At 38.2% G+C, this 20,993-nt stretch overlaps 2 protein-coding genes and 1 long non-coding RNA gene across 4 annotated transcripts; 1 reads left to right on the forward strand and 2 right to left on the reverse strand.

The window, feature by feature from the left end:
- Positions 1-190: 190 nt before the first annotated feature.
- On the reverse strand, positions 191-1,443 carry LOC131304101 (uncharacterized). The gene is made up of 2 exons (XR_009192306.1): positions 566-1,443; positions 191-479 (listed from the first exon to the last, which is right to left on the reverse strand). It is a non-coding gene; the product is annotated as an uncharacterized LOC131304101 (long non-coding RNA).
- A 1,929-nt stretch (positions 1,444-3,372) lies between these two features.
- Positions 3,373-11,440, forward strand: LOC131304118 (uncharacterized). Of its 2 annotated transcripts, XM_058331232.1 has the most exons (16): positions 3,379-3,585; positions 3,697-3,773; positions 3,886-3,983; positions 4,863-4,963; positions 5,105-5,183; positions 5,498-5,558; positions 5,749-5,795; positions 5,912-6,004; positions 6,133-6,223; positions 7,087-7,135; positions 7,973-8,089; positions 8,175-8,322; positions 10,063-10,155; positions 10,233-10,301; positions 10,794-10,836; positions 10,933-11,440. In XM_058331232.1, exons 2-16 carry the CDS (start codon positions 3,716-3,718, stop codon positions 11,031-11,033), a joined length of 1,248 nt encoding a protein of 415 aa, XP_058187215.1. In that variant the 5' UTR covers positions 3,379-3,585; positions 3,697-3,715; the 3' UTR covers positions 11,034-11,440. The 2 variants fall into 2 exon arrangements, with proteins under 2 accessions (XP_058187216.1, XP_058187215.1); XM_058331233.1 differs by having other exon boundaries at positions 3,373-3,773.
- Positions 11,441-11,948: 508 nt separating this feature from the next.
- On the reverse strand, positions 11,949-19,290 carry LOC131302330 (alpha-mannosidase 2). Its single transcript, XM_058328890.1, has 4 exons — positions 18,599-19,290; positions 17,635-17,784; positions 15,823-15,855; positions 11,949-15,140 (listed from the first exon to the last, which is right to left on the reverse strand). The coding sequence occupies exons 1-4, from the start codon at positions 19,172-19,174 to the stop codon at positions 12,405-12,407; spliced, it is 3,495 nt and encodes a 1,164-aa protein (XP_058184873.1). The 5' UTR covers positions 19,175-19,290; the 3' UTR covers positions 11,949-12,404.
- Positions 19,291-20,993: the final 1,703 nt, after the last annotated feature.

Below are 20,993 nucleotides of genomic sequence, written 5' to 3' on the forward strand. Positions count from 1 at the left end.
GATATTTTTTCCCGCAATTCATTCCTATACTAGGGTTTGCCGGCACGGCGCAATGCATTTTGAACACAACTAAAATGAATTACAAAACTATTAACCAACTCCCATGAAAATTCAAAGCTCAAACTAAAAAAAACCACATTAATTGGCTACGGGTACACCACCGTTAGCTGCACATGAAACCATAGAAATATTGAAATCAACCAAAGCAATTAGCAATCATAAAATTGAAGGGGAGATTGGTATACAAAAATGCTTCACAATGCCCCCACTTAACTCAATGTCCCAACCACAAATCAAAACCAACCATCATATAGGTTTTTAATCAAATGGGATATTGCGCCAAATCCATATATACCACCACACAATCACTTGAAAACTTTTTTATTTGTATGGAGTCGTACCTCATGAGTATGGATGATATTTTGGTCCCGCTCATGACGGATTACAATTCCGATATTTCTGTCTCGGATGGGTTGAACCTACACGTACAAATTCAGTTGAGAAATGTCAAAAAAAAAAAAAACCTAATTAATAAAAGGAGTTTATAAAAATTTAAGGGTCATACTTGTGCATTCTCGTTGCTCAAGGGATAGGTTACTTTTTCTTTCCCTTCGTGTGACATTTGTTTTGCCGGAACTACCAATTCCTACAAATGAATGGCACGGAGTATTGGCAAAGTTTACCCAAAATAATAGTGAAAAAATTATGAAACTGGAAAAAAACCACTTAAAGGACACGCTGGGAACACACTTGTTTAAAGATTTGCAACTTGGTAGTTGTTCAACTATCAAAGCATAAATTGTAACCAACCGGATGTCCGGCGCAGCCTGCGCACACCTAGACTAATTTCACGGCCTTGAAGGTAATGACCAGGCATAACTCCCAGTGACTCCAGGGTTAGGAATGTTTGGCCTCCATAAAAATGACCTCACAACCATGTGGCCAAACCACTTCGGGTTTACTTCTTTTTGAAACTTTCTGTCTAGAGCATTAGTTTCCAAAGACTACGATTCTATCTAAATTTCCTGGAAGTATAATAAAAGGTCTGTCTCTTTCTCATGCACAACACCATACAGTCGAGCCAACAAAAAAAACCTAGAGTAACTATTAAGGTCAAGAGATGTTCAGAGGAGGAGCAAAATGTGATGTATACCATCGAGGCATTCTTACAAACACCTTGAATGCAATATAAAATTCCTAAAATTTTGAATGTCATTCTTACAAACACCATTGAATGCAATAGAAACATAGGGAATACCTGAAACAAAGAAAACAAAAGGCAAGGAAATTACATAGGGAGACTACCTAGAATAAAAAAGGAGAAGAGAAAAAGGTAGGATTCTCTCTTTACATAGGGAGATTACCTCGATAAAAAAGGAAAAGAGAAAAAACAGTGGGAGTTTTTCTTTTTGAGTTTCTTCGGGTGGTGCACCGATTACAATGGCCAAACCAAATGGGGAGGGTGGGAGGGAGAGAGCGTTCCTTGGGTGAGGTTTGGATTTGGGAGGTTTGGATTTGGGGCAGCCGTAATACCATAAGAGCATCTTCAGCCCTCACTCATATTTTTTTCTCAAATTTGACTCAAATTTTGGGTAAAAACTCATTTTGGGTAGACACATCTCCAACCACACATCTCCATCTTTCTCTCTCTCTAACTAGACGTTGGAGAAATGGGTCAAAGCAAAAGTTGTCTCAGATTTGGGCAAAAAAATGGGTAAAACTCAAAATGGAGAAGGGTTTGAGTCAAAGATTGGAAAGAGATTTTTGTGGTTTTTGTCCCATTTTTTAATTTGAGTCTTAAAATGGGTCAAGGCTGGAGATGCTCTAAAGCTGGAAACCTCAAAACTTAATTCAGCCGTAAGATTTATGAGAGATAAGTTAGGGCCGCTAGATTTATGTACATAGGATTCAAATACTGAACTGTTTTATTATATAGATTTTTTCACCTATCGTATTGTTCGCATGATATTGATGATTGACGGAATTTTTCATTCTCTTATTCTATGTCCCTTATCTTTTTTTATGTTCTCTATATACAAACTTTTTAAAATTTGATTATTTCATTGGCCGGTAAATGGTTTCGTAATTTAAAGTTCTAAATGTTAGACATACGGAATAAGGGAAATAAATGAGATTTTCTTTGTTTATTAGAAGGTAGGAGTAATAGGTAACAAATCTAAGGTAAATAGGTATAGGCTTTTTTAAAAAAATTAGGGAAAGTGGGAGAAAAGAAAGGAAAGTACCTTACCCAAAAAAAGAAAGAAAGAAAGAAAGGAAAGTTAAAAACAAATTCTCTCGTAGTGTTTGGATGGGAGAAAAAGAGGAGAGGAAATAATGAATTTAAGTTTTGTAGTAAAATTTCTCTCTCATTTTCCTTTCATTTTTTTCCCATCAATTTTCCTAACTTCCAAACAAAGCCTAAGATTTGACCTATTTTCTATTTTAGAAACATGGCCACAGGTAAAATGAAGTACTAGATTTATGGGTTAGTATCAACCAATAAGAAATAAGATAATATTTCCTGCTGGTGATTTTTTAGGATGGTGGTGAACACAATCGGATTCGACATAAGTTCCACTTTTATTTTCTTTAAAAGGAAAAGTTTTTTGGTGCCGGGCAGATACCTTTATCTCTTCTTTAAAAGGAAAAGTTTTTGGGTGCTGGACGGATATCACACACTTGGTATCAATCGGCAATCTCAACCGGTGCAAATTTTGGAAAAAAAAAAAAAAAAGGGATCGGGTAAAGGAGGAGAAAGGAAATAAATCTGCATCGTGAAAACACTTTTGTGCCTCAAGACGCCATTGAGGAGCAATAAAGCTACGCCCACCGACTCCCAAGGCCAAGAGTACTATATAACCAAATGAAAAAATAATCAGGAAAATAATTATGACCCTTTAGGAGGATAAAATGATCAGGAAAATAAGATCTTTGCACCGGTTCGAACGGATTGAAAATTAAAAATTAATAACATTTTCTTTATTTTCCAATTTTTTAATTATATTTTTAAATATATAAACCATCTAACAAAATTAATTGTTTCAATTTTCAATCCGTTTGAACAGGTACAAAAATTTTATTTTTCTGACCATTTTATCTTAAAGAATCATAATTAATTTTTAACTCTAGGGCTATCGTTAAAGAGCCCTAAGAGAACTATAAAACCAAATGAAAAAAATTAAGTATTTCAATTTTCAATCCGTTTGAATCGTAACAAAAATCTTGTTTTTTTTATTATTTTATCATAAAAGATGATAACTAATTTTTAGTTCTAGTACTCTTCAACCAAATTTTTCAACACCAAAAAAACAATCCAAAATCGCGTCGTATAAAGTTTCGGTGGAAGTTCACCGACTTGGAAGACGGTGGGCTTAGCATTATTCGACGCCAATGTACACCCCGCATATTCTCTCTCTCCCAAACAACAAGTACTAGCTCAAACTCATCAAAGAGCTTGTCAAAAAAAAAAAAACTCATCAAAGAGGAAGAAAGAAGGAGCCGTCACCAGTAAACCATCCACTGTGATTTGACTCCAATTTCCCCTCTTTCTACGTCTTTCTTTCTCTCGATCCAAGAAATACCCAGGTGTCCCTCTCTCACTATCTACGCAACTTTCTTATACCCACCAGTTTGCTCTGTTCTCCTCGTTTACAGATTCAAGAACTGAGACTTCTGGGTTTCTTGTTTTTTAGTTAGAAATCCTGGGTTTTGCGAAATGGGTAGCTCGGAAGAGAAGGTGGTTGCTGTGATCATGGTCGGTGGACCCACCAAAGGTTTTCTGTTTTCCTTCTCTCAGATCAAGAAAATCCAAGAAACTGGAATTTTCAATGGGACTGGTTTGATTTTCTGTCTGTTAAATTACTCATGGTTATCATGTGTGTACAGGTACTGAATTCAGGCCGGTTTCGTTTAATAATCCAAAGCCTCTGTTCCCTTTAGCTGGTCACCCCATGATTCATCACCCCATTTCGGCTTGTAAAAGGGTAATGCCTTAATCTTATTCAAATCCTTAGTTTATTGTTTCCCAAACAATTTGGGTCCTTAAAAAGCACAAATGTAGTTGAAAAATGTTGAGTTGAAGGGTCCGTCGGGATATCAATGGATTTCAGATCAATGGGCATCGGAAATTGAGGATGTTCAAGCGAACCCTTGGGTTCAAAAAATGTATTTTCATTTTTTTTTGCATATAAGTTGATGTTCCTTCATTATTGTCCACACTGGATCATGCGTACAAATGCTAAGTAAATAAGAGTTCACTTAAGTTTGTAAGTAAATCATTTAGGTCAATAACACAAAATAAACTAGGCCTGATAAGTTTTCAATCGAAATAAATATTTGTTCTATATGTTGCTATGTATGTAAAAATATTTATATTCCTTATTATCACCGCTGAGCTAAAATTCTGCAGCCACCCCTGTCAAGGGGTTTGGTGTTCAACTCACAAAACTGTAAGAGTTCTAGTTATAAGTTGCTTGTGAAACTTACACGGACGATGTTTTTGAAGTAGAATGCATGTAATTTATTTGAACTACAATTCTTAGCATGAGGGATTTCAATACACTCCTGTTGCATATTAGAGCTCTAAAACTCAATGTAGAAATCCCTATGTAAGCTATCAAACCCAAAATTGAGCAATTCTTATTGAATAACAACGTCTATGCCTTGATTTGAAATCTATAGCTATCCAAAAGAGCCGTAAGTATATGCATTTCTTACTTTCAATGCATTCATTTTTCGCCAAACAAAACCTTGTATCCAATCAATGCAAAAAAAAATGGATTAAGGGAGAAAATGCTCATATCAGATTGATTCTATGTGATTTGGTCTCATTGTAGTTGGTTTTGTTGATCACTCTTATGTAGATACCCAATTTGGCGCAAGTTTTTCTTCTTGGATTCTACGAGGAGCGAGAATTTGCACTATATGTCTCTTCGATCTCTAATGAGCTTAAAGTCCCAGTGAGGTGAGGTGACTAGGATTCTGGATGCTACTTAAATGCATTTCATGTTCTCTTCAAATTTTTGCAAGTTTTCGTGATGGCTTTGATCGCAATGTTTGAAGTGTAGGATCTGAAAATTGGTTCTTGCTTCTTGTGGTGTTCTAGGTACTTGAGAGAAGATAAACCCCATGGGTCAGCTGGTGCCCTGTATTACTTCAGTGATCTGATTATGGAAGATTCCCCGGTAAGAATGTTCCCTGATTTGTTTTTTTCTGTTGTGGTTGATCTGATTTGTCAAAGGTGTTGGTGTTTCTCATAGTTTTTGATCCCTAGCACATATAATGTGGTTTTCTTGGCAAATAAATGAAAATTCTAAATGACTAGTCTGTTTCGACATCATACAGTCTTTAAAATAAATTATGCATTTTTATCATTTTCTTATCAGCGAATGTTAGCCCTTTGGGCTGCAAGTGGGAAACAACTGCTCATACTTACCAACTAGCTAACCTAAACCTCAAGTAACTTAAGTATTCTCATACATTTTCTTTTTTCTTGCAGTCGCATATTTTCCTGCTGAACTGTGACGTGTGTTGCAGTTTTCCCCTGCCAGACATGCTTAGTAAGCCCTTACCATATATTTGTCTGAATTGCATGTTTCATCTTGTTTCTTGCAACGCTCCTTTTTCTCTATGATAATGAGTTTCTGAGTTATGGAGCATTTTTTAAATAGTTAAACAAGATAATATTTGCCAACTCATGCACCGATTATGTATAGATTAATTGCTTTTACTTGTCTTTCTATTTTACAGACGCCCATAGAAGGTATGGTGGGATGGGCACGTTGTTAGTGATCAAGGTCAGCTTTCATTTACGAGTTCTTTAAGCTGAGAAGATTTATGCTGGAAAACTAATCAACGTTTAGACTACTCTTTTGTCCTCATGTGCTCAGCTTCTATTATGCTTCTTACCCAGGTTTCTGCTGAATCAGCTAACCAGTTTGGTGAGTTGGTTGCAGATCCAATCACCAATGAGCTGTTGCATTACACGGAGAAACCTGAGACTTTTGTATGTAAATTGCATTAGCGATCAAATAGTTTGCTATTATGTTTAAGTGATTTGGTCATTGATTGGCTATATGGATGATTTGAACTTACTTGTCTCGGTTGCATTTCCTATGTTCTGCTTTAATGCAGGTGAGTGATTTAATAAACTGTGGTGTATATGTCTTCACTCCGGGAATTTTTGGGGCCATTCGCGATGTCTCCTCACACCGCGAAGACAGAGGTTGGTTTTCTGTTCCTCCTTATTTAGGGGAGATATGTGCCCCTATTCAAGAGATGGAAACTATGCATTTCATCACCCATCCCAGATAAACGCAGTATATCAATGATGATGACTCCTTTTTGTTCCTGTTTGCCATAAAAGCATGTTTCCAAGCAAGATTTATGTATAAAGTTCACCCTTTTCCTTTGACAATCAGGACATAAGACACCAATGTTGCCAACTTGTGTCCTGACTGTTTGTCTCTACTTTTGTTGAATGTGTTTTTTATTCATGTATTAAGTACGAGTCTCTTGCACATTTCTTTGCCTGAGACTCTGAACAAAAAGCATGCATGTAAAAATTGAAGTATGACACTGGAGAAATTAAGATGTACTGGCAGGCTTAGATTCAGTTCACAATCGAGACAGTAAAACAAAATCAACAGGTCAAATGATTCAGAAGGGGAATGCTTTGTGGGGAATCATTTGACTCCCTATTGATTCTAGGGATACAGGATTCTCTGTAAGACGTAGGGTGAGAAGGGTTATACCCTTGTGTATCAGAGTGAAGTGCGCATGGGTCAGGCTGTAACCCTCTTGGCACTCTTCTTTGTGATTAAAGCATGTGCAGAGAGAGAGAGAGGGGGAGGGAGGGACGGAGGGAGGGAGTTTTTTGCGTTGTCTTTCTTACTTGGATTTCTTTCTAATGAAAGTCCTTTGTGTAAATAACATTTGATACATTCATGCGGCAGAATTGGTTGTTTATGCCAGTAAGGATAAGCTTCTCAAGTTGTCACCTTTTCTCCTGTTGCATATTCTATATCTATTTTATGTGCACGGGTACAAATTCTCCTGTGTTGATTTTGTTCTTTTTGCCATATGCAGCTAATATACGGCGAGTATCCAGCTTTGAAGCCCTTCAGTCAGCAACCAGGTATGAGATCATACCGTTTTGGCTGTGAGCTGTAAAAAACTTAAATATTCTACTTTTGGATTCTGCAGATAACACATGCAAGGACAGGTTACGAAACATGTTCTCACATAACATATCCAAATGCATTCATGAGTTTATTCCCATGAAAATGCTGATGGTGCTGTATTTGTGAGGAAATGACAATTATGCATTCTGAAGTATATATTGAAATGACTGTGATTTATTCAAGTGAACAGAATATGCTGCACGTGTCTTTGGTAGCACTTCTTGATGTCACCCATAGATTATCCTTACCCATATTTGGTTGACAAAGTTTTGAGTAGCTTTTGCTGTTCCCTAATTTGTTGTCTGATGCTAAATTATGATCATTTTCTATTGAAATGCAAGTAGCAATGGTGAAACTATAATTGGCATGCTTCCTTCGATGGAACAGACCCTGTTTGTGTTAATCCTCCTATTTGTCTCATTGGTATTGAAGTATAATCATTGAAGTTCCTCGGAAGTAAGGATACTTGGAGAAGTTGATGTGTTTATATCCCCATGTCTACATATGGAGCAAGTTTTTTTTATATTTTTTCTGTGAGTGATTAGGTGAGTGGGCTTGTGGGCTTGTCTGTGGTTTAAACTAAGTTACTAACTTATTTGACAGAATGATGTCAACTACTGTGGTTAAACTAGTCTTTCACAGGTTTGTTGACTATATTTGTTAGTTTTCACTTAATATCTGTGTTCCAGTAAAAGTACTATTGGATTGGTGATTTTGTATTTACTTGATTGCTTCTTGTTGTTATTGATATGAATGTTTTAATCTTCATCCTCCTACTTTATGTGGAACAGGACTCTTCCAACAGACTTTGTAAGATTGGATCAAGATATCCTGTCACCTCTTGCCGGAAAGAAGCAATTGTATACATACGAGACTCTGGACTTCTGGGAACAAATCAAAACACCAGGGTACGCGGAAATCGCTATTTGCGCCTCCTCTTCTTATGCCTTCCATCTTAGACCATCGTATCTAAGTCTTTGTCTAACTCTACAGGATGTCTTTGAAGTGTTCTTCTCTATACCTTGCGCAATTTCGACTTACTTCTCCCCATCTGCTAGCTAGAGGAGAGGGCACTAAAAGTGCTACAGTTATTGGTGATGTTTATGTGCATCCATCTGCAAAAATCCATCCAACTGCAAAGGTAGAGCTGTCTCATCTGTTTTGTTTCACGTTGCTTAGCAGAATCAGTTACCTTTCTATGCCTTGTTTTTTGCTCATGGCAAGGTAAAGAACTCCCAACTTGCTATGAAACTTTTTCACAGATACCATCAGCATCACTAATGTTTACGATATTACCAAACCAAAGCAAATCAAATTAGGCCTTTTACCATGATCGCTAATCAATTGAGTCTTGGCTACATGAATCCTTTTTGTTTCACTCTGCTCTATCAAGGTCTATTTCTTATTGCTTCATCCAGTGGTTATGTTGTACAAATTCATGGAACCTTTTTGGCTTTTTCCAACCAAGCCATCAAGTTCAATTTGCCAAGTAACATGCTCTTAGGCATTAGGATTACCTTTTTCCATATGATTGTGACTAGCATGGTTGTTAAAAACCTACTATACACGATACGTATCTTACGATTTGTATGGTCTCCCTCGGGGAATGATACGTATCTCATCATGTATCCTTTTTGTATAAAAATCCTACGATAAGATCGCGTATCCTACGATTTATACGAGTATCCTAATTTTGTGCGTATCCTACGATTACTTATTCAAAAAAAGTCCGACCTCATTTCAAGAAACGGAACCCCAAATGATTGATCTAAGCCGTTTGATCTAATTATGGCATCTTTTAAACCCTTTGATAGAAATTCAACCTCAGTGTAGGTCTTGTATAAAAGAAAGAACCATACTTCGATTATATTTTGTCTTACTTCCCTTTTTCTAACGAAGGGAACATAAAGTCTTATTGTAATAGGCCCCAGTTAAGAGACTTGAAATTTTGCATCTTAATTTTTTTTTAAATTTAAGCATAGTTTGTTGGTTTTATTAGGTGTATCTACTTCTTAATTATATTTTAATTATGATTAACGTTGTTGAAACATAAACTAAATTTAGTATTTTGATAAAGTTCCAATTGACAAAACCCAAATATGATAGATATTATCGAAAAAGATATAAATATCTAGTTTTTAGAAACTCTAAAATATCTAGCTCTATAAGCTCTAGAATATCCTTGTGAAATATCTAGAGTTTTTTTTTGTGAAATTAGTCTCATGTGTAATTCTAGAATTACCTCAAAGTTTACCTTGTAAGAAAATATCTTTGTACTAGAGTCTTCCATGGAGTAGTACAAATAAGGATGAGTTCTAACCATTTTGTACCAAGCCAAAAAAAGTTTGAGTTCAAGTGCAATACAAATATTCTACTTCCCCACTCTTGTCTTTAGTATTCTCTCTCTTCCAAAAATATTGTCCAACTACATAATAGAAAATTCTACTCTTCGAGCAGATGTATCTCAAGATACACGATACGTATCTCGATACGAACTATACAAGTGAAAAAACGATACACGATACGTATCCTGATTTGAAAATATTGGTGACTATCATTTCTTACAAAAATATAGTACTTGTTGCCATAGCAAGTGAGTGAATGGACAAAGAACACATCATCTTTTGTGGTTCTCTTTCTTCCTTTTTCCTCCTTATCTTGTCATGCAGCTGTAACTACATTTGCATCTTTTGCATTTGAAATAGTTTAGTATCTTCGTAATTAGTGACTTGCTGAGAATTTGTAATGTATTTTAGAGGCCTAGAATTCATAATGTATTTTAGAGGCCCACGCAGAGAGTTGAAACTTATTTACATTTGACAAGATTTTTTGCCTTCCTTTGCCCTACTGTTACTGAAATCGGTAGTTTGCCTTTAAGCAGATTGGCCCGGACGTTTCAATTTCAGCAAATGTTCGTATAGCGGCGGGTGTAAGGCTTATAAATTGCATCATCTTAGATGACGTCGATATAAAGGTGAGATGGAAGAAAAGTTACATAACAATTCCACCTATGCTAGACTTTCATTCATATGTGTCATAATATCCTTGCAGGAAAATGCAGTTGTCATGCATGCTATTGTTGGATGGAAATCTTCCATCGGGAAATGGTCGCGTGTCCAGGTAAGTGTGGTCACTTGTTGAAGTTATGATTCAGAAATCGTAAGCCATTTGTTTAAATTGATGGTGTGTAAAATTCAGGCTTCAAAATGCCCATCCCATGCCAACATTTTAGTATCCTACCACACACTCACACACAAAGAGCATATTGTTAGCTTTGTGTTTGAGTTGTAGAATTAAATTTTGGCAGAGGTGATGTGGTGGTTGATCAGTTCTTTGTCTAAAAATTGGACAGTAACTCTATGCCAAAGTAGTTTACGTTCTGATGCCGTACCTAAATAGATTTTTTTTCATTAGCAAGTGAGCATTTCATTATTGAGACTTTGAAAAAGACTTTTCAAGTCCATTAGTGGTGACCTCTTGTGAAACCAATCAACAGAACCCTATTTTCATCTTGGTAAACCAAACCTTTAAGTATTCTTCCTAGTTTGTACCAAACCTTTAAGTATTCTTCCTAGTTTGTACAGTTGACTAGAATTCTGTTGTGTGGTTCAGGCTGAAGGAAACTTCAACGCCAAGCTTGGAATTACCATTCTTGGTATTGACTCTCGCCTTCTCATCTCTGTGTGTGCTCCAAAGCAGAATACTTACTCCTCTAAATATTCTGATGTGGATGGATTTTTCTGTAATGCAGGAGAGGCTGTGACGGTTGAAGATGAAGTCGTTGTGACTAACAGTATTGTTCTCCCGAATAAGACACTTAATGTCAGTGTACAAGCGGAGATAATTTTGTGAAAGACAAGAAAATTGATCATGTCTTGCTTGGAATCCATGCGGTCCTGTATACTTGCGGCTCTTGTATTTTTTTTTTTTTTTCGAGAGTAATTAGAGGTATGACATAATAGTAATTCACCTTACCGAAGTATAGCCTCAACAAGGAAACAATTTTTGTTACTACATAAAATGTTTGAAAGCTGATCGCTTATTTCTAAACAAGTACAGATAAGGACAGAAAATGAGATTCATGTGCCTTGGCATAGCTTTGATGTGAATTAGATGGGATTGGTGCCAGTGTGACTCTTAACTGAGAGCACTTGCAAGGAAGATCTTTTATTTGCCCGGACCACTTTATGTTCTATTCGGTTATTCTCCGAGTTCAATATTGACAAAGGGTAACTGTATGCATTTTGCTCCTTTCTAAATTGATTGATGTATGTTGGTCTTTGTTTTGATCCTCCTGGAAAGTGGATCCCTATTTTCCTCGGTGTTGGTTTGAACTGATTCCAGTGCCGAATCCAAGCTGGTTGATCGATTCTGGGAGTCCATTCCCCTCCCCCCAGTGGCCTAATTAGTAGCTCGAAGATAGATGGCAAATAGGCCTATTTCCTCTTTTGAGTAAAACCATCGTTGTATTGCGAGTTTTTTTTTTTGGTATAAACTAGGCTGGGCTACCATGGCGGGTCTGGCCCAAGGATTTGGACATGCCGCGTATTGATGAAAACAGTCCCACAGAATAGAACTCATGACCTCCGAAATGGGAGTCACGAGTCAGACCACCAGCTGTAATCCAGTTTCCTCAATACCAAACATTTCGACCAAGGACATGGACAAGGTGTCTAATCCAAATATTTTAAGCAAATAAAAAATCAATCTGACAAATACTTCTGAAGCAGATTAGAAAAAAAAAAAATACAAATTGCTTCCAGGAAATGCAACAATGGCGTATCTATCCATGCATATTGAAATCTGATACTACATACTCCGTACAAAAGTTCAGCCTCAGGAGCAAAATTTTATAATGACAATACAAATACTATGATTACAGATTGTAAGCGAGGTATATCTTGTTATTTTCCAAATAAACTTCAAACGGATTTGACAAGAATTTTAGGATGACACAACAGCAGCTCTGTCATACTAGAAAATGCCGAGCGAAAAACATCTAGATGAGCTTGGATACCCAGTAATGTCCCGCCGCTTCCACAGATGGTCACAACGCCAGGAGCAGCATTAATTTGCACAAATATGTACATTGTATAGGGGTAATGATATGGCCCATCTGGTATTCTGAAGTTTTTCCAAAAAACAGCATACTCACCCTCTTCGTCATTAGCCCAGCATAGTCGGCACCAGTTGAGCAAACAGCACAATGATTAGTACTTGGAATCATTGGTGCGGCCGTATTTCTAATTTGTAAGCCTGTATTTCCATGGGAGAGATTAGCACGTGTCCTTCTTGGGCAACATCTCCTTGCTCGGTATACCCAAGCATCTCTGTGTCTTCATGCTGAAGATTCAAAGAGGTAGCTCTTGCATTCAAGACTGCAAGCCCCTTAAACATGTCGAACAAGCTTATTGGCTCATCGCCCACGCTCGAACACTGAGCCCTACCTTTCCGACAATACGAAGAATCCCAATGCCACCTCTGCAAAATTAGAAGAAACCTTGGGTCTTCAGTGGGCTGCAGAGAATACTTAGCCGGACGAGGAACCTTAAAACTCACAATATGTAAGTCACAAGGCAATGAGAAAGCCAAAGGAGAGAATGATCTAGGAGGCGGCTGCACGGATACTTCTTGGGGTTTCTTGGCGATGAAAACGTGCAACGGATAGTTCAACCGGGCACCCACACGATTAGATAGGAGAGAGGGGCTTAGAGGGAGAGGGTTTGAAACAGGATTTGAAGTGGAGGAAATGTTGGATTCCACAAGGATGTGGAAAATTACGTTCATTGGTCGGTTATCCATCACTCCTTGCCCAAGACCACGTCCATCGTCTCTTACCAATCGACGGTCAAGCATGATCTCTAGCCATCCATTTTTAAGGCTTGCCACGCCAAGTGACTGCCTGCTATGGACAGAAAAACGATGACCATCAGGTCCTTGCATATAAGCGAGTGAAGGCATCGGGTAGTAATTTCCCTGTAGAGGAATCTTGTCATAGGTTTCTCTCCGGCTCATTTGAAATCCATTCAAATCAGAATAGAATACCCTTTTGTTATCAAAGTCTGTCTTGTACCTGACTATTAGTTCTCTGTCATTGAAAGCACTACCAAGTAGCTCAACATGGTATTCTTTCTCGATAAGAAATTCTTGTACCGAGCTATCGCCATGATAAATACGAGTACTATGTGAGATTGGGCTTTTCTCCCATGCAGTCTTAGGATAAGAGTAAACTTCCTGCATCAAAGGACCCTCGGATACCAACAGCTGCCCACCAGGTTGGGCAATAGGATCAGCATCACCATTGGGTTTGAATAGATATGCTCCGCTTTCTGAACTAGAATACATACCTATTTCTTCACCAACATCATTTTGCGAACCATCATCGCGGCTTATTTTCTGCAGCAAGCCTAGATTGACATTGAAAGTGAGAGTTTGATGCCTGTTACGGATTACCATGGTGTCACCCTCTAATTTTGAACATGAATATGGAGTGGGGCAAGAAAAATTGGTTCCCTCCGTGAAATAGCTGAGTTTCACAGGCTTGGCCTTCTCACATCCAACAAATCCATTAGCAATGTAATACACTTGCAACCCTAGGGGTTGGACCGAAGCCTTCCAATGGACTCGGTGCCTCCCAGTAAAAATCTTGCTTTTATCATGCTGCAATTCAGGAGATACTTGGCTTTTTACGCAAGTCCAGTTTGAGTCCAAAACAGTCACATCCGGCCTATCAACAGTAACCATCACGACTTCATCACTTGTTTGCTCCAAAGGATTAAATAAAACAACTGATTGTGCAGTTCCTTCATTCGCACTGATTGCATTATGCACTGGTTGGGCATCGTATTTAGATCTCACCTGAGCTGGCTCGAACTGAGCTGGGATATGATCGGATTTGTCGTGGCGGATTCCGAGAAGTACTTCAATAGCCTTAGACATGAAAATTTGCAAATCCTGTAAAGCGGTATGCATCCTTGTTCCGTAGTCCTCAACCACATGATCCTTAGCAGTACCAGTTACTCCATCATGATGTTGAAAAAGAGCCAAGTTTCTTCTTGCAGCTGTCAACTTGTAGGAAAAACTAATGGGCAATTTTTCACAGGATCCTCTCTGGCAGTATCCCAATAAGAATGCCATCATCATTTCCGAGGCACGAAGCGTATGTTCTAAAACACGATCCACAGCCTTGAAGAATGGCCTAGATACATAGTAGCCACTCCAGTAGTCCTGTTGTCTATCAGCATAAGTAAAGAAGTCACCTGATAAAGAAGGAAATCCTCCAATTTGACCAGAGCCAACCTCACCGGGCCGTGAATAATTAATTCTGTCAGACTCCTCCCTAAGTGTTCGGAAATAGTCGTCCAAAGTTCCAAACTTTGCTTCGGCATTCAAGCTGGGATTAGAATTGATGTAATCGAATAACAATTGGTAGTTTCTGAATTGTGCTTCCGCTTCATCTATACTGATGTAACGAAAATCATCACCAAGGGGAACAAGAAGGGTGTTTGTTCGGTAAAGTGTTGATTTCTTCTTGTACTGGTCTAGCAGTTTGAGGGCTCTTTCCGCCACATTCTCCTGATTGGTCTCCACGGGATGTTCTCCCCAAGGGCAGAGTTCATAAACAAAGCCACGCATTCTTGCAAAATCAAACTGGCAACAAACTGCAGGCTCTGGCCCACAAGTATGTGGAACATCATAAGAATAAAAGGGCATCATGTGGACGAAAATATCAGTTGTTTCCTCCGCGTCCCAGCTTTGCCGCCACACGTATTCCAAATTTGTATTCAGAGCCAGTTCCTTTTTCAGCTCATAGTGGGTCCTCTGTATAAGCATGTTTTCAAAGCCCATGCGACGTAGTAGATACGCCATGGTAGGTGAGTAACCAAAAGGATCTATTGCCCAAGAATTTTTGGGAACAACCCCAATGGTGTCATTCAACCACATGTTCCCCTCCATCATCTAAGGCATCAATGACACAGAAATCAAAGAGATAGCGAATAAGATGAGGAATTCTTACTTGATTATCATCAGCACTGAAGTGAAAGAGTAAGATGAGGAATTACACCCAACAATAAAAAGAAGGAAACGATATATGATTGCGCATGCTGATTTGAGTCATCAAATTTCTATAGAGCTAAACAAAATGCCAGAAACAAGTAAAAACAAAAACTAAAAGCCAATAGAGTTAAAAACAGATAAACATACTAGAAGTACATACTCTTACACTGCTTAAAACAACATAGATAACCATTCTAAAGCAATAGCACAATCGTAGAGAACTATAATTAAGTATAGCTAATACAAAGTCCAACTATTAATGGATATTTACGTTTACTACTTCAGGATCTTGTTCAAAATCAGCCTTTTAAGCTTGATATCAATAACATTATCAACATGTAAACAGCGTCAAAAAGATAAACTGACACAACCATTTGCAATCATCTGATAAGGGTCGATGGACGATGGTAAATAATAATACCGTCAACAAAAGCTACGTACGTTGTTGTTTTTCTTCTTTTTGTGTGTGCCAATAAATGCAAAAGAAAAACGGCCTAGACCATATGGAGAACGCTCGTTCAGAATTCAATCTTGACACTAGAAACTGTAGGTTAATGTAAGCTTATGATGATGAGGACCATACCTGTTCAATTATAGCGAAGTAATGTGAATTAGCCTGCAACAATGAACATAAAAGAAAATTGGTTAGTCATTCCACATCAATAAACCTTCAAATAACCATTATAAGAGAAATAGTGAAAGCTCATTCCTTCATCCCTTGCCATATGAAAATTAAACTGATTTCACTTTGGTATTATGACTTTTTCAGACATGCCAATTTGTTCTGCCATTTACTTTAATGGCCTAAAAACTATTGACTAGAACCCAAGTTAAGACAAAGGCAAAGAAAGTGAGGAGAAATTCCATAATAGAAGTTACAGGGGGTCCACTGCTAAGAGCTAGCACAAATCATTAGAATGGAAATTTCTGAAACCTCGAACATCAAGAGCACCTCCAGCGAATCCATGTGCTTCCCCATTCATGCGCTAACTACTTTTCCATGTCATCATACAGCAAGACTGCAAGAGCCACTATCCACTTCAACAGCTGGTTAATGAAGGAAATACATGATGTCTAATATAGACAGCTGATGGTTTATTTCTTAGATGTTACTGGACATCAAGAGCCATTATCACTTGATGGCTGGTTAACAAAGCAACATGTATATGTGTATCTCCAAGTAGTCAATGGGTTGCGTAACGAGACCAGTCAAATGAATCGAACAAAAGTAAAAAACACAGACAGACCCAATCTACTTTAGATCTCCACATTGGTTCAAAAGCCTTTCCCATATCCTGAATTAGGGACTAGCAACTTTTGTAATTTTTCCTACGAGTACCAAAACTTCTTTGATTCATCAAACGGATAAAAATCAGATCCTGGTGATTGAATCCAGTTGAAGTATAATTTAATCTACACTCCAGTACTCCACACATTTGCCTCAAAACTTCACTTTCTATGAGGATCAACACAACTGCCTCTATTATTGCCAACGACTTCCCTTCTCTATAACAAGACCCGTACACAAGGAAAATCCACAGAACAAGAAAACGTATGAAAGGTCAGCTCTTCAGTTCAAAAGAGCTATGGTGCCCATAGAGGGTAGAACCATCACAAAATGATTACAGGCAAACAATAACAAAAGCAATCGGTCTAAATTCTTGAGACGAATTAATGAACTGGGGTTCGATCAGCTATCAATGTTCAAGAAACCTTTAGGCTTTTTATCTAATAACTCAAAAATACCGTTATGAAACGAACATTAGAATTCATCGCCAGTTATCAACAATGAGTTGACTTTATAATACAAAATATGCTTAGACCCTACTGCTGTCTAGACCCTAAATCCTCCAGTTAAGCTCATTAACCAACCCCATAACTTTCAGTAGTTGGGACCTAAAATTAGTTAAGGTGGAAATACAGATGCTAGTATGCTTACCTTTTTTGTGGGAAAGTTATGATTACACTTAGACCACTTCTCCCTTTTTGGGAGCTATATACATTACCCTCACTTTTCCTTTTTTGTGCATTATAATGACCTATTGGGCTGTCACACAATGCATTGATCCCTGACCAAAAGTTTATTTCTTACCAATGTGGACTCAAAACAGTGAATAGATTGACTTGGATCACCAATTCTAGCCAAGGCTCAATATAGAAGTTCAACATGAGATGTAACCATAAACTTGTTAGAGTCCACTATCCAATAAGCATGGCAATGGGAATTCTTTGATCAATTACAATATGATGACACACAAGCTTGCATAAGACAATAGATACCAGTACAACCAAACTTCAATAAAATCGCGTCAAATACATGCCCCAAAAGAAGTTACAAGGAGTCCAAGTGAAGAAAGGAAATGCTACTAAAAATACGCATGTTCCCAGATCTTACCTCATCATTCATCACCCAGCCACCTCCGACAATTTCTAACTGTCCATTCTTCACTAAATTAATGAAAGATTCTCTTTTAGTTCCTGAGGCATCCCTCCACCATCTCTCCAAATAGGACATCTCTTCCCATATAAACTTACGGCGGGCATCCTACAAAACAAAAGTTGAAAGAAGCCTAATCATTATATATTGTAAGTGGGAGTCCTAGAAAATGCAACATTCAACATTAAAAGCAGTCGTAGACCTGAAAAAGATAATATCGATAATCTCAAATCCACTAAAAAAGTTTAACTTACCCCCAAAAAAAGGTCAATGAAATTCACCCATAAAAATAGGAAGCAATCAGGTAACTACAATTCAACGCAAACTAAACTCAGATCAATCAACTACAATTCAACCCAAACTAAACCCAGATCAATCAACTACAATTCAAAACAGTAGGCAACAAAAAATAAGAATTTTCTATTCTAAATGAAATTCGAAAACTTCAAACTTTCCGATCCAAGATTATTACAAATTTTGATTACTTAATTGTTTCTCGCACAAAAAAAAAAATATATTTCAGATCAATCAACTACTGCAATTCAACCCAAACAAAAACCAGATCATCTAAACCACTGGTCTAGCTCAATTGCAAGAACACATCACTTCCTTTCAATAACTCCCACTAGGGAACAAAATCTACAATTCTCAGAACCAAAAACCTCAAATACCGCATCACTTCCTTTCTGAGTCAAGTCGATTCAGATTATTACAACTTTTGATTACGTATTCAATTATGCACAAAAAATAACTTTTCAGACCAATCAACTACTACAATTCAACCCAAACAAAACCCAAATCATCTAAACCACCAATCTATCTCAATTGCAAGAACCCATCACTTCCTTTCAATAACTCAGACTAGGGAACAAACCCACACAAGGATCAGTCAAGAAAAAACAATCAGATCAGATTATATTACCTTAGAAAGCGTGTCAACAATGGTATCAAGAATATGCCTCGACTGCCTAGTATAGTACTCCTCCACCGTGAGCTTCCACCCCGGATCATTATGCGAGTGAGGAACCACGAAAACCTTGAGCTTTTCCTCATCCCACTCGTTCCCTTTATACCCCACCCTCCACCCCTGCTTCCACGGCCCACCATCCACATCCCTAAACTCAATCCTATCATACAAGTCTTTCGTCGTTATATCCACGACTGCGCCCGAAACGACGTCGCGGTCGGCTAGAGCCGGAGGTTTCCGGTAGACGGGTTTTCTAGGGCTTCGGTGGGGTTTGGGGCGGGAAGAGTGGGAGGAGGGGTGGGGGAGGAGGAGGATGAGGAGAGACAGGATGGAGAGGAGAGAGAGGGTGATGGTGATGGTGAGGAAGTGGGAGAAGAGGAAGGTTTTGAGGGAAGAGGGGTGTTTTCGGGATTTGATGCGGAGGGGTTTGGATTTGGGGTTAGGGTTTGGGGAGGAGGGGGGTGGGGGGGAGGTTGTGGGGAGGAGGTTGTGGGCCCCCCAGCCTCCTCCGCGGCGGGTAGAGGAGAGCATTCCGGTGGCGGAGAACGGCAGCCGGCGAGGTGGTGTTCGTCTTAGGGAGAGTGAAGAGAAGATCGCTAGATGCCTGGGATCAAATTGACTGAGGACTGATGTACGTAGGAAGTTGGTTGGCTAAATTGCACTTTTGTCCCACTCAACTATCTGATTTCTTATTTCGACCACAGGATTTTTTAAGTTTGCGGCCATGTGTCAAAGATTGCGTCCATGCGTCAAAGTTTGCGCTTGTGGTTAACAGTTTGCGGCAGTAAAGTTTTTTGCCGCTATTGTTCAAAGTTTGCGTCTTGAGTCAAGGTTCTAAATACCATAACAGCTAGAGTACTGATTTTCTTACTAGTACGATATGTACCGATATCGATAAGATACCGGGTACCGTTTCGGATTGATCGCTATTAGTGTTATTTTCCTATCTAAAAGAATTTACAGTATAATATACACTTTTGAAAACAAAAAAAAATAATAAAATATTTTGGTATTTGTCCAGTATTGACCTGTATTGTCCGGTATTTGAAGAAAAAAATAAATTTAAAAGTAGTCCTGTACTATCCGGTATTGGCCGGTATCTCCGGTACCGACCGGTATTTGAGCCGGAACGGAATTAGAGGTGTAAGGTACCAGTTATGGACAATACCAGTCCGTACCAGTCCGTACTAGCTGATACGGTACAGGATTCATAACCTTGTCTTGAGTGTCGAAATTTGCAGTCAGTGCTCCAAAGTTTGCGGCCATGTGACAAAAGTTTGTGACCATAGTATTAAAGTTTGCGTCCATTGTTCAAAAGTTTGCGGCCAATGTATCATAGTTTGCAGCCATATTTTTGAAGCTTGCGACCAGTGTTTAAAAGTAAACAGCCATGTTTTAAAGTTTGCGGCCATATGGTTTTCATGTTTGCAGCCATGGTTTCATAGTTTGCGGTTACGGGTTTAAAGTTCATGGCCACATGGTTCCATGATTAGGGCCATAGGATCATAGTTTGCTTTGCGGTCAAGAAGTTCGGCGATCGCATGCTTTTGCTATCGTGACAGTGACTTCTTTGTTATTACTTATTAGGATTAACATTGAGGACAATTTTTTTGACCTAGCGGTTATTGGGAAAAATATTTCACCAGCTATGAGATGTATATATATAAACATGTATGTACGATCCAACCCAGTGAGTGTTATTTTATACTATTCCATTTTCATTTTTTCCAATTTCCCGATGTGGGACTTGGGGCATGGGTTCAGATCTCACAATCTCCCCACCTTTGGGGCAATGTGGCTGTTGCATTAGCCCAACAGCTTTCCCCTTGTGGTCAATGATGCGGCAGTTAGCTCTGTACAACACAATCAATGTGCTTGTATCAGATTTTAGATAGACTAAGGTTGTGCTTTGATACCAACTGTAACAATCCGACTCAGCTGATCTGCTAACCATTAATCTAACCATGTGGCTCAAAAAGTTAATCTCAAATTATACAGCAGCCAATGGGTGTTATCTTATATTCCATTTCCTTTTTCCCAACTTCCCCACGTGGGACTTTAGCATGGGTTGGGATCTCACAGTGTCACATGTAAACACAATGTCAGGTGAAAATTTACTCTTTCCTCTTTTTATGACACGGAATATTGTTCCTTAATTTAGTAAAAGTAGCTAAAAAGAACATGGTCCGAAAAGAAAATTATGAAATTCTTGCTGGTAATTATTTATAATAGAGAAGAAACATTTCTTTATATTGTGAAAAAAAAAAAATTGTACTAGCTGCCATCCAGTAAATAGATGAAGTGTAGGAAGTACTTATAATTTAGAAAATGTAAGGACTCGATTATGTTT

This window comes from Rhododendron vialii, chromosome 10a (assembly GCF_030253575.1).
Source record: "Rhododendron vialii isolate Sample 1 chromosome 10a, ASM3025357v1".
In the NCBI taxonomy this organism is placed as follows: domain Eukaryota; kingdom Viridiplantae; phylum Streptophyta; class Magnoliopsida; order Ericales; family Ericaceae; genus Rhododendron; species Rhododendron vialii.